Genomic DNA, 13004 nt, shown 5'->3' with positions numbered 1-13004 from the left:
CTAACTAGAAGCGCACGTCGCGCGTAGCGGAACTGAGATGATAAAAGGGAGGAACGAAACGAGAAGGCGAAGAAAACAGATGAATTAGTGAGCATATGTTAAGTTGCACGATAAATAAGAGTGACGAATGAGAGAAACGAAGAATCATGAGTAATATACCCGTTTAGTGGAAAATGCAAAATTAGGTGTTCATCAAGAGGTTCAATTTCGCACTTTGAGAGCACGTTTGTTAGCATAGAAGGCTTGCCGCAGTGTCGCGGGTTCTTCGCAGGCCGTCAGGTAGTTAACCAACCGCCCTTATGTAAATAGTCTAGGAGTAAATCTCCTCTTTTTCTGAATTTAACAGTTTACTAAATAACCGCCCCCTAGGAATTAGACCCCTCCCAATTAACCACCTCCCAATTAACCACCTCCCAATTAACCACCTCCCAATTAACCACCTCCCAATTAACCACCTCCCAATTAACCACCTCCCAACTCTCTCCATTCATGCGGCAAACTACTTAGACAATCTGTCACAATGTGGAAAATGAATATACATTTGGCTATTATCAAGGTACTATCCGCATCCCTTCGTAGCGTCACCAACATCGATCCAGCGCCGATCTACTGTCAGATGGTTGACACCAAGCCACAAACCAGCCTCATCACCAGGAGCCTTATGCGCAGCTGCACAATTGTAGATAAATGCACGCTAGCATATCTTAATAGGCTCTAAAACGCCATTCCATCACCTGAAGAATTATCGAGCTTATTCATTCTGAATCTTCCACTCAGAAAGTTTGAGCAGAAGTGGCTCGGCGATGTATTCGAGACATAAGGTGGAGCACAAATATTGCTTTGCGCGAATGAAAACGGATATTGAGCCTAGGATCAAAGATGGTACGAGGTGTTAGATACTGCCCACGAAGACGGGGCGACGCCGGTATAACCACAATCTCACAGTACTGTTTCATCCTTGAATATAAACCATTTCTTGTGTAGACGTCGCAAACCAACAGCACCAAATAACAGGCAGACAGAAATGGTTCACCATAAGCTCGGCTCCTCATCATAACATTCCAAACAGCTGCTCTTTTCCTTATCCTTCAGTTTCTGATATAGCCTCTCGATATGATGTTGATAAGTCATCTCAACCTCCCTCCTCAACACTGTCATTTTCATGGTCCGCTTGAATGGCAAGGCTGGGTCGGATAACATGATCATCTCCCTTGGGATGCGAATCTCATCATCATCCCTTTTGTTGATATCTTTGATAGCAATGTCATAAATGCGGTCCAGGAATCGATTTGGATCCTTGATGTCGCGGTAATCTTTTGGCTCAATGATGATGTATGGCACATGCCGACCTTCGCCCCCGACAATGACCGAGCTGACTTGAGGATGACGCGAAACCTCGTCTTCAATGTGCGCCGCGTGGAATTTGGCCAGCCAAGACAGTTTCACAAGGTCATCTTTGCGTCCGCGAGAGATCCATCGTTGAGAACCGAATTTATCTTTCACTGGGTAGTAGAGTTCGCCGGTATCGATAGAGTCGAGAGACGGAAAGGTGTGAAAGCCACATTGGAAGAGCTGATGTTCAGTTGTACGGTCGATGTGCAATTCGTACAAATCCTCATCCACTTGTTGAAACCGAGAGCCCATCTCTGGGACAAACTCATAGCTTTTCCACATGGCTACATCGTCTGATTCAAACGACAATTGCCCTCCTCGTTCTGTTGACCCAATTACCGGGAATAGATTGGTATGCTGTGCTAGCATATCGCCAACTGTGTGATTCAGTCCCGCTCCCAGCCAACAAACGTAATCGAGACTCTTCAGGAATGCAAACACTTCCTTGTCATTGTAGAAATCTTCTATAAGTGAAGGTGGAGTAATAATGCTATTGGCTCCTGTGTGTTGGCAGATCCGTATGATGGATTGCGGGTCGAACGGGGGTATCATATCGGAAGGCAGCATCACTGTCGTGAGTCCAAGAAATACTGGTGCATTCAGACTGAAAGCTAAGCCGGCTAGCCATTGTGGAGCACATGTTGTCAGTGATAGTGCATTTTCCATATGCCGATATGTGATCTTTCGTGGGCTGTGTCTCGACATGATAGTTTTCCAACTATCCCAAACAGACATGTATCCATTGCGAAGGTAGATCGGGCTTGGATCACCTAATAGCAAAGTGGCTATTAGAACATTTCAAGTATACATATCCAGTTGATAAGGCATACCTGTTGTGCCAGATGTATGGATGATACAAACGATGTCGTCTTTTGCTTGCTCCCAAGTTTCGTTGTAGGCATATGGAGGAGCAAAATCGCCTCCAAGCATATCATCAAGAGAAGGAAACACATAGCATTTCTGTCCTTCAACTGTACTGGGCTTGTCCTGCGTAGCAATCCAGGCAGTGCATCGAATCTCGGCCAGGACCTTGGCTAACCCAGATGGTGTTATTCGTCCGTCTGGAATAAAAAGCTGCGCCGAAACGAGTCAGAAACATAGACTTATCAAAAGATAGAGCTCTCACAGTTCGTTTAGATTTGGCTACCGCAACCATGAGGATATAGTACCTAGCATCGTTGGGACCAAGGTAGGCAATCGTTTCCCGACCTGGAGATTCTCGAGGGATGTTCTCGTCTAACCAGAACGCAGCCTTGTTTATAGCGTTGGCAAACTGGTTCCATGTTATGGTGCGAAAACCCCCTTCTTGCTCCCACAAAGAAGAGGGGGCATAAAGAAGCCATGGATCGCTCGCCATAGACTTGGCCTTGGCGTCGATGACGTTGGCAAGCAACCTTGGAAAGTGAGGCATGATGTTGGACAGCAAGTGCGCGACTTTTCCTTCTTCCAATTGAATACAAATGAAACCCAAAGATAAGGAGACATACCTGGGCAGTTACAAGCTTATATACTTCAAGTTTAGTATGATATACCGTACATTGGCTAAAAGCCCCAAGATAAGTATGCAAGCATGTGTTAGCAAGCAAACAATTTCGCAACATGATATGATTTTGGCATAGATCCGGAACACCACGAGTAGAAGGAGAGGCTCGCAAATGAACGCAATTCGGGCTAGCTGGTCCCGCAACAGATCTCGGAGTATGTGGGTCTCGCAATGACGAGATTTCCTGGCTAGCTAAGTCTATAGTCTAATTGCATTGGCCTATAATAATGTTATACAATCCAGAGGCAGGTGCATAAGGCAGCTGTAGACTTGACTAGCGCTTTCAGCCGTACCGACAGCTGAAAATAAGCGGAGATTATCCCAGTATAACAACCCCCTCTCTTCCCCTCTCTCACCCACCTACGGAGCAGTCTACAGTATTGTTGTAATCGATAGAAATCGTCGCGGTACACTCTAATATTAGCATTTCCTATAATATGGGAATGGTAGTATGACTTATTTAGGGGGCAAAGCCGTACCGTCGTCCCCTTTGTACAACGGGATAGCATTTTTCTTTGGTAAAATGCAGCCGGGAACCATTCAATAGTTGGTTAGCATGGACGCGCAAGTTGAATTAATATTTGAAAATTCGAATCTACATGGGAACAAATGGAATAAGAACCCCAATTCGAGTACATAGTAGAAATTATGTCATGCTGATAAGCATTCTAAACATCGGACTGGCCGACTGAGCCGAGGTCGCCAAAAGATGGGGGAGGTGCCGCGCCAAACGTCGGACTGGCCGACTTGATGTCAAAGCGAGGGGTATTTGATGTCTTGATCGTTGTGAATACAATTCCATATATAATCATGACACGAGTGTGAGATAATATAAGAAACAGCTTCGCTTTTATCTCAGTTCACCATGCCCGATGATCAACTTCATGTCGCGATTATTGGTGCAGGCCTCGGAGGCCTAGCAGCCGCGATCGGAATATCAAGGGCGGGCCACAGAGTCACTATTCTAGAGCAAGCGGAGGAGCTTGGTGAGGTACGCTACTGCTTCCATATTATGGATCCTTATTATTACTGCTTGCGACCTATAAGGATTCCATTGAACTTCTGGATTAACCACACTATGTAGGTTGGCGCTGGCATCCAGATTCCGCCGTCCTCATCTAGGGTATTGGATGAATGGGGGTTATTGGAAAAAGTCCGATCCGTTGCCACTCTGCCCAGTGATTTCCATTTAAGGTCAAGAGACGGACGGATCCTGTCAACGCAGAATATTCGACCGTCTTTAGAAGAGAGGTACGGATATCCTTACTTCCAAGTTCACCGAGCCGGTTACCATCGGATCTTAACCAACGAGGCGATTCAACTCGGTGTGGATCTTAAGTTACAGGCCAGCGTACTTGACATTGATTTCGAGAAACCCTCAGTTATGGTAAAAGGAGATCCAGATTATGAATTCACGGCCGACTTGGTTATCGGCGCGGATGGCCTTCGCTCTAAATCCCGCGAATCTTTGCTTGGCCGTGCTGACCCGCCGAGGCTAACTGGTGATCTGGCCTACCGGTCTATGGTTAAGGTGTCGGATATGCAAAGCCCGCGTTTAAAAGAACTGGTCAAAAGGCCATGCACCAACTATTGGATGGGCCCGAATTTGCATGCAATGTGCTATTTGATCGAGAAAGACCAGATTTGCAATATTGTTTTGATCATTCCAGACGACTTGCCTGAGGGTATCAACGTCGCATCTGCCGATGTTGAAGAGATGCGAGAAAGTTTCCGTGGCTTCGATCCCACATTGACAGAGCTTCTGGAACATGTTGATAACACCTTAAAATGGCGTTTACAAGACAGCGTCAAGATGGAGAGATGGAGCCACCCAGCCTACAAGTTTATATTGCTTGGTGATGCATGCCACGCCACCCTTCCTTATCTGTAAGTGCTATTTGTGTGTTCTAGATTTCAGCTAGTTATCATTTCCTAACGCAATCCGCTAGTGCGCAAGGCGCAGCCCAGGCAATTGAAGATGGCGCTGTTATTGGCGCTCTCTTTTCAAAACTGCCAAGGTCGAATTTCCGGCGATTGGTCCCAGATATTTTGAAAATTTATGAGCACTTGCGCAAAGAAAGAACCGCCAGGGTCGTTCAAAAGAGTGCCGACTTCCGTGTTGTATTCCATATGGAAGATGGTCCTCGACAAGAGGAGCGGGACAGAATTTTGTTGCACGAGCCGCCCTGCAAAGACTTTCCATTCCTATTTGCGGATCCAGAGCTTCAAGAGTTTTTGTTCGGGTACGACGTAATGAAAGAGGTGGACCATGCTTGGGGAAAGTATCTGGGTGATCCCGTGACGTGTTCACTTTGAAGCACCATTGTAACTCAATTTACTTTCAGCTAAATCAAAGTACAGCGTAGTATACTATTGGATGTTAGTTCTGATCGAATTGTTGTTTGTCGAGTTATTTCCAAAAAAAGAAGAAGTAAGTACCTTTTGTATAGCGGTCCCATACAAAGGTACAATATCCAGACGATCAAAGTTCGTAATATTATGACGGGAAGGACGAGTAATTAGACTAGAGAGAACCATTTGTAGAATCCTAAATAGCAGGTATTGACTACATAGATCTATCTATGTATAGCGCGAAGGCGGGGACCGTCCCAAATAGCCTTGCCTGCATCGCCCGTGTTTATTTAATGCTTCAGCTGTTATATTATCTGCCCCTTCTGCTGTCTTTTCTTCATTTCATTCATGAGAAGACTAGAAAATGCCTTCCGCGGCTTGGTCAACAACGAGCCCCGGGCGCCGCACCCCCACCCATATTCCCTAATGTAGTCTCTCTGCTCCCGTATATAGTCTATGTTCTATCATTTATATCATATACCGGCGCTTTTCCGGTCATTATACTATCTTTTGCCTATATTTGTATCTGAGCGTGTCATTACCACTCCTCGGTAGATAGTCCACATGACCGTGTACGAAGTTTCGAGTACGTTGCGTAAGATAGCGGTAATTAAGTGCATTGGACAATTGCTATTAGAAATTCACGACAATAAACCACTCAATTTACCCCATATGTGCTCATGCACTCATGTACTTCTGTTCTCAAATTGAACGGTTGAATAATGGCGATAGCTTGAGGCAGTTCTTATTCGCAACCTCTTGCCAAAGTAAAGGAAAAATAAGGTACCCGGAACGAGCACTGCGAGAGATAAAAGTGAGAGGGTCAAGAAGACATTTGATATCCCCACAGCCTCAATCCAGGGCGTGAGAGCAAAGACTAAGACAGTCGCTAGAAGATTCCGAATAAAAGTCACTCCGACGAGAGAGTCGGCAACGATCTGGTAAATGACTTATATTAGTCTTCCTCACGACACCACGCAGTAATGTTTCCTGTCACTCACATTGGTATACGCATCAGTGAGATACGTCAGCGCCGAACTGCTCACAGGAGCCATGCCAAAGCCATATATTGCATAACCAACTGCAACGACAATCCATGGCGCTCCATTTCCAAGGGCATACCCAAATATCAGTATACCAGCCGGCGCAAAAGGTGTAGCCCCAAGGACAGTCCACAAACGCATCTCAGGCTCGAAAATTCCACTGTTCTTTTTTGCTTGTCTCAGGGCTAACCAATCGCTGAATGTTCCATATATCAGGCTCCCAATAGTGTTGCCGATAAACGGAGCTAGTGACATGAGACCGACTTGTGCTGCATTAAAATTGTAGGGTGCTTCTGCCATAACGGAAGAAATGACAGTAATCATTGCCTGCCATGCGGCAGTGATTAGTCCATATAGCACAGACACGTACAAGGCCGCTGGAAATTGTACTATCACAATGAGAGGCTGATATGCATGCCGCACGTAACCTTTAACCGGTCCAGGAAAAGATATCCATGGTTTTAAACGCTCATGATAGCTTTTTCGCGGGATGTTAGGGTCGATGTCGATTTCTGTCATATTTTGTGTGAAATTGGGACGTTTCGTTTCATCCATCCTTGCCTCAGGAGTCAATTCTGATTTCATCCCTTCTTCGAGATCCACATCATCATTATATTTGTCCTTGTCCATGTCAGCGGGTGTGGGTGTGGGGTTTAACTGAATCGAGGATCTTGTTAAAGTAACCCCTGTCATCGAGTCGACAAATTTAGTCTCTTCGTAGAAGAACAGAAAGAGAATCAAGCAGGTCCCAAAGAGAATTGACATCCACCACCAAACCCATCTCCAACCTTCGGAATTAGAAATAAACCCAGCCACTAGAGGGGCAAGTGAACATCCGACTATCATGACCCAGACATAGACCGAGTTCATTCTGCCCCTTTGATGAACAAAGAAGATATCTGCAATTGTCATTTGAACGATGGCTTCTGCAAGTGCGCCAAGTAAGCAGTTAAACGCGTTGACTAGGACAAGATCTGCGACTGTCTCAAGTTTTGCAGCCCAAATGGAAACGAAGAATTGAAGGAAAAGGCTAATGAGATAAACGATGCGTCGACCAAATTTCAACGCAATAGGAATGAAAAATAACGCTCCAACACAAAGTGTTGCTGAGCCGGCCGCGTAACTGTCTTGTAGAATTGCATAGCTGAAACCAAGTTGCCTATGCATTGGGGCCCAAGTAGGGGTGGCAGCGTTAATTCTTTCAATCAAAAACATTGTCAGAACAGCACGAGGAGAATGGAGATTTTAGGATAGATAAGACACACACTGCGAAAACCAGAAGAGAATATAGGAGAACAAGGCCATAATTCAAGTATTTCTCCCAGAGCTTCCAGTTCTGCATCCTAGTCAGCAACATTGGTTTTCATTAATTGGTGTTCTTGAAGCACACCAGAGGGTCATTTGGATTTCTTGTAGGAGTCGGCTGGAGGATAATCACATCTCCAGATGCACCTCGTAGATCTAAACAGAGCGTACACAAATCAACGCGTACACTATGGGGTTATGATGGAGAGCCACTCACCTTCCAGGAGAACAGTACCAGGTGGCCATTCCTGATCGTCAGTACTCTCAGCCCTTGAAGGCATTATTTTCTGTCGGAGCCAGTTCTAATCAAGCACAACAGAAAAACAAGGACACTTGTCTGCCAGAGTGTTTCAGCCAGACAACGCACAGAGTGTCCGAAGTATCGGACAGCGCAATTCGACCCAGATATATAGAGGATATAATTGTTATCACCTACCCAAGATAACCCAAGGGAGGCTTTGGCCTCTTATCTACAAGCTCTCTTGGCTTCCACATTCATTGGCTAGAATGATCGGACATCCCGAAGAAACGAGTGGGTATAAGCGGGGCCGCCGAACCCTTCAGATGGTCGATATGTAAAGGACTCACGGCCTTACGTCGTTGATGTATACTGGGCAGAATATCATTCTTTACAAGAATTCTTCTTAACGATCGTATTCCGACAGCTAGTAGCGACAGCTGGCTTTCCTGGGCAATTCAAACGATCGCCTTCATAATTTTCACTGCGTTTCCTTTTTCTAGTCCAGTTCTGGGGGTCTACAGGCAGAGTAGAAGCCATGTGATACGAGCCTGGATAGACACCTCTGCCTTTATTGACAAGGCCCTTGTCTATTCTATTTTGTGCTGTTTCAGCGCAACGATATTTTATCTTCCAATGTTGTACTTGCCCATCTTTGGCACGACTGCTGGCGACATGCACAACCCCAATCTCGCTTTTTATTTGGTTTCAATTGCGAACGGCGCCTGCGTGTTTGGGCGACTCTTATTCGATCTTCTCGCGGCTGCCATTGGTCCAATCGAGACGTGTGGGTTGGCAGTAGCCAGCACTGCTATCGTGCTTTTCTGCTAGTTTGCTGTCGTGTCACCTGTGAGTCTGATCATCTGGTATATCGCATGGGAGTTCATTTTCGAGTGCCATTGTCGCCATGCGTGGTGTGATTGTGCCTCGCTTAGCTCCATCAGTGACCGTGATAGGTATTGGCACCGGAAAGCTTTGGACTGTAGTGGCAGTTGGCATGCTGATTGGGAGCCCAATCGCAAGGGGGGTTGATTGAATACAGCGACGGACATATCAAGTGGTGGCGTGTGCAATTATTTGCGGGTCTTTGCATGACAATTTCGAGTTTGTTCTTCGCTTATCCAACGCTCTATGTACAATGGAAAAGACCAGGGCCATGAGTTGCTGGTGCAATTTTTTTGGATGATAGACAGAGCACTTTTGTTTTCTGCTTTTTTTTTTTTTTTTTCAAGCCATCATTCATACTGGGCAGCTAGGAAAGCACCGTCTACAATATAGCAAAAGACACGGAAGACTCTCAGCAATTACATAGAGTATGATTCTAGCATGGGCCTTTCTGCAATGACATCAAAACGATTGGTGCAACACTCACTGGAAAGCATGTTAAGGACATGTAGAAGGAAATCTTGCAAGGAAAGTGAAAATGTTGAAGAGAGAGTCTTAATTATGATAGATAGAAAAATCTCCTCGATAAACCATGGCCTTCTTGATGAGTGCCTCTCTGGTCCAAGTAATCCGTCCTGGCTCGTGGAATCTGTCCAGCTCATTTGTAATCTCAACAATGCTCTCCTGCGCCTCCAAGTCCACAGATTCCATAGTCATCATGAGAGCGCTCTGCAAGATCGGGAGTCCAAGGGGCATACACTGACGACCATGCTCTACCAGCATCCATACCCGCTTGCATAGATGGAGAATATCGAATTCGAGCACGATCCGGTGGAGAACATCCGTCACGGACCAAATGATCCGGAGCACTATAATGCTATACATTGCATGATAGCATAGAACTACTCCAACCATAGTGTCATCCATCTCATACATCTCGCTGACTAGGTCCGACAAGCAGGTAGACGGTGTCTTCCGACAGACTCGACGAGTCTCAATTAACGTGTCAAGATCATGGCCAATGTCGTACATAGCAGCCTGTACTCTTTGTGCTGCGTTTAAGAGTGAAGATAGATTGGTAGCTAGATCTCCGTCACAGAGGGTTAATTTTTTCTTGTCAAGGAGTGCGGGCCAAAGCGTCATCTGCCGCAGGATTTGGTAGAATATAATTTGAATATCTGTTCGACCCTCAATGCTGTCGAGAGCAGCTTCCCATTCTTTGGAAGCAAGGAAGCAGACTTTTCCCTGAACTAGAGCTTGATGAATCTAGGTTTGATTAGCTAAAATCTGTAAAGCACGAGAAAGAAGTGATTGCATACAATACAGGCATGACTATCAATTATGACGAAAACATCGGATTTATCCTCTGGTTTGGGTGGACCTTTCTCCTGCACGAGAGCAGCTAATCCCGACGCATGAACGAGCTCGCCATGTTTCCGCCAGTTCTGCAAAGACGACTGATGTATAGGAGCAAAACACTCCCCAAACACTGCCTGTCCTCGCATTAGGCTCGTCAAGAGCAAGCTTAGTTGTCATAGAACCGAAAACATACCTCAATTCGTTGGAAGAGAAGTACCGTGCATAATGTATTAGAAGATAACCGTTCTTCCGGGTCTTCAATGGCGCGTTGCAATCTGCGTAAGGCCCGAGCGTATAAGTGGGCATTAATTCGCGAGCGTCGGTTCCCTCGAACCACTGCGTCGTGCGAAGCGAGAAGGCACGAGGTTACTCCGGCCAGCGCTGCACTCGAGCTTAATCGCTGCGGAATCCGCCACATGAATGTTCCTAATGTTTTCAGACTGCACGATTGGTTCTCCATAGACAGCGAATTAATCAGTGTGTAAGAAAGTCGATCCGATGCAGACAGTGGCATTTGTTGATTTAGCCAAATATCACACGGTGACGAGCTCTTGCCAGATAAGATCACATCTGTACGTGCACTTTGATTCCCGAACAGAACTGTGGTGGGTTTTGGAGGTAGTATTTTCCCCAGTCGTTTCAGGGCCACCTGTTGACCGTCGTCTATAATCTTGAGAGACGGGCGTGGAGGGCACAGACGATTACTGCGCTTGCAAGGTCCACATACGGGCCAGGCTAGATCACACTAGGTACTTGTCCATCAGCACAATACAGATTCGGATTAGTCCAGGTGTCATACTTTCACTTTCCTGTCTTTGCATGTGCCACAGCGGTTGCTTTTGATGGCGCCGACCATCTTCGTTATTTTGTTAAGTGGCTGATTCGATTCTCTGTGCGAAGGGGCATTTGCCAATGTTTTACACTGCGATGTTGGGATCTTCGGGGAGAATAAATTGTCTTATAGTCTGAACCAATCTTCGTGCGGCTGAAGGCATGTTTGGTCTCCAGCCAGATGATCATGTAATGTGAGTTCATCCATGGGAGGCCTTAAAGGTACTAAGCTTTCGCAAAATAGGGCGTTTAGGGCAATGATCTACGGCAGTCCGCCGCGCTGACAGACGGTGAGATTAGATCATTATTATTTGCCTATCTATGCGAGCAGTATTCGCAAAATACACTAGAATAGACTAGCATCTACCCTATGACTTGGAGGTTGAAATCACTTAAACAGCAGCACACCGCAACAATAAGGGTCTGAAGCAACAACCTATTAAAAAGGTATAATGGCCACTAATGTCGACAAAACCAACGTCCAGAACGACGATCGCGTCCGCCGCTGCACTGCACAGCTTAATGGAAAAACATACAGTAAGTAGGCCTAGCATGGTGATGGTTAAGTCCATAGAAAGTATAATTCATTCTAATATCTGGTTCTACAACACAGGCTATTTAGAGGGAATGCCTACAGGCAGCCCAACACAAGGAACTATATTCTTAGTATGTTGACATTTCAAGGAAAAATTGCACTCATGTGAAAAACTGCTGACTTCTTGCGGAAAGTTTCATGGCTTCCCGGATCTGGCCGTGGGATGGCGATACCAGATTCCGATCCTCCTTCAATTGAGATTCCATGTAATTGCAATAGATTGTCTTGGATACGGAGAAACGGTTGGTCTCCGACATAGGTTCTCTGGTTGAGCTTCAAGATACTGACATACTCACTAGGATGCCCCGACTACGGTTGAATCCTACAGCTATCGATCTCTAACCGAGGATGTTAAGGAACTGGCTGCTCATCTCAAGGTAGAGAGGGTTATTGCCTGTGGACATGACTGGTAAGAACAGAAACGAAACGTGAAGAAAAGAACTTATAATTAATTACCCGTACTAATACAGGGGAGCCAACCTTGCCTACCGCCTCGCCCTCTGGTATCCTTCGCTCGTTTCGCATGTAATCGCCATTTGTGTTCCCTACTTCCCTTCTCAGGGAAAGTATATCCCTCTAGAAGAACTCTCAAAAACCGTCCTACCAAATTTTGCATATCAGCTGCAATTCAAGAATGGTAATTTGGAGAGAGTTTTTCGGTCAAGGGATGGCATCCGGCCATTTCTTGTTGCTATGTTTGGTGGTCGCGACAACCAGGGAAACCTGGCCTGGGACGCATATTCTGGGTTGATGATAGATAAAATGGCAGGATTGAAGCCATCAGGGTTATTAACGGATGAGGTTTATTAATTGACTTCCCCTGGGAGAGAATAGACTGATTATATTCTAGGAAATGGATTTTTATGTGGACGGATTTCAACACCACGGCCTAGGGGCGCCTTGTATATACGTTCCCACTTCTTCTCTTCCTGACGATTTAGACAACTGACAATTAACTTGTCAGTAAACTACTACCGCACCCGCGAGATCAATCACTATGACGAAATGACTAGCCTCAATGGCTCTACAATCCATGTTCCCGTGCTTTTCATCCTGGCCCCACAAGACCAAGCGCTACCGCCCCGGCTAAGCAAAGGAATGGAGCGCTTCATACCGCAACTGACATTGACTGACATTGAAGGAGGTTAATGCATCACATTGGGCTCTGTGGGAGGATCCTGGAAAAGTCAATAGGATTTTGACAGAGTGGTTATATTGTCTTTTTCCTATGGAGGCATAGGATCAAATTCTGATGTTGGATTTTTACCAATATACACGTGTTGATGTTTCAATAGTTTTGAAACTTCTGTCTTCTTAATTGATTCTACAGCTGAATTATCATTGGTATCAGTGAATCTATATTCGAATACCCAGGGACCACATAAATGCGCCATGGCCAGTCACGGGAACGCCCCAGCCGGATTAACTGCGGTGGCGGAATCCTAGATCATTCGGCCTTCG

The 13004-nt window shown here is 45.7% G+C and overlaps 6 protein-coding genes across 6 annotated transcripts; 3 read left to right on the top strand and 3 right to left on the bottom strand.

Annotated features, from left to right (window-relative positions):
* Positions 1–1029: 1029 nt before the first annotated feature.
* On the bottom strand, positions 1030–2803 carry N7510_004253 (NRPS-like enzyme; the record flags this gene model as incomplete). The annotated part of the gene is made up of 3 exons (XM_056976179.1): positions 1030–2162; positions 2223–2466; positions 2519–2803. 3 exons carry the CDS (start codon positions 2801–2803, stop codon positions 1030–1032), a joined length of 1662 nt encoding a protein of 553 aa, XP_056836135.1.
* Positions 2804–3800: 997 nt separating this feature from the next.
* Positions 3801–5251, top strand: N7510_004252 (FAD binding domain containing protein; the record flags this gene model as incomplete). Its single annotated transcript, XM_056976178.1, has 3 exons — positions 3801–3926; positions 4020–4822; positions 4885–5251. 3 exons carry the CDS (start codon positions 3801–3803, stop codon positions 5249–5251), a joined length of 1296 nt encoding a protein of 431 aa, XP_056836134.1.
* Positions 5252–5973: 722 nt separating this feature from the next.
* N7510_004251 (major facilitator superfamily domain-containing protein) lies at positions 5974–7497 on the bottom strand (the record flags this gene model as incomplete). The annotated part of the gene is made up of 2 exons (XM_056976177.1): positions 5974–6225; positions 6289–7497. The coding sequence occupies 2 exons, from the start codon at positions 7495–7497 to the stop codon at positions 5974–5976; spliced, it is 1461 nt and encodes a 486-aa protein (XP_056836133.1).
* A 1816-nt stretch (positions 7498–9313) lies between these two features.
* N7510_004250 (uncharacterized protein) lies at positions 9314–10577 on the bottom strand (the record flags this gene model as incomplete). The annotated part of the gene is made up of 5 exons (XM_056976176.1): positions 9314–9487; positions 9548–9635; positions 9693–10024; positions 10078–10251; positions 10311–10577. The coding sequence occupies 5 exons, from the start codon at positions 10575–10577 to the stop codon at positions 9314–9316; spliced, it is 1035 nt and encodes a 344-aa protein (XP_056836132.1).
* An 823-nt stretch (positions 10578–11400) lies between these two features.
* N7510_004249 (alpha/beta fold hydrolase) lies at positions 11401–12353 on the top strand (the record flags this gene model as incomplete). Its single annotated transcript, XM_056976175.1, is given in 5 exon segments — positions 11401–11485; positions 11562–11614; positions 11633–11785; positions 11843–11952; positions 12014–12353. 5 exon segments carry the CDS (start codon positions 11401–11403, stop codon positions 12351–12353), a joined length of 741 nt encoding a protein of 246 aa, XP_056836131.1.
* A 43-nt stretch (positions 12354–12396) lies between these two features.
* N7510_004248 (alpha/beta fold hydrolase) lies at positions 12397–12692 on the top strand (the record flags this gene model as incomplete). The annotated part of the gene is made up of 2 exons (XM_056976174.1): positions 12397–12445; positions 12508–12692. The coding sequence occupies 2 exons, from the start codon at positions 12397–12399 to the stop codon at positions 12690–12692; spliced, it is 234 nt and encodes a 77-aa protein (XP_056836130.1).
* Between the last annotated feature and the right edge of the window lie 312 nt (positions 12693–13004).

Source organism: Penicillium lagena, assembly GCF_028827675.1.
Source record: "Penicillium lagena strain IBT 129212 chromosome Unknown utg000002l_segment0_segment0, whole genome shotgun sequence".
Lineage (NCBI taxonomy): Eukaryota > Fungi > Ascomycota > Eurotiomycetes > Eurotiales > Aspergillaceae > Penicillium > Penicillium lagena.
The sequence above is the reverse complement of the archived record's forward strand: the minus strand, read 5'-3'. Positions and strand labels throughout refer to the sequence as shown.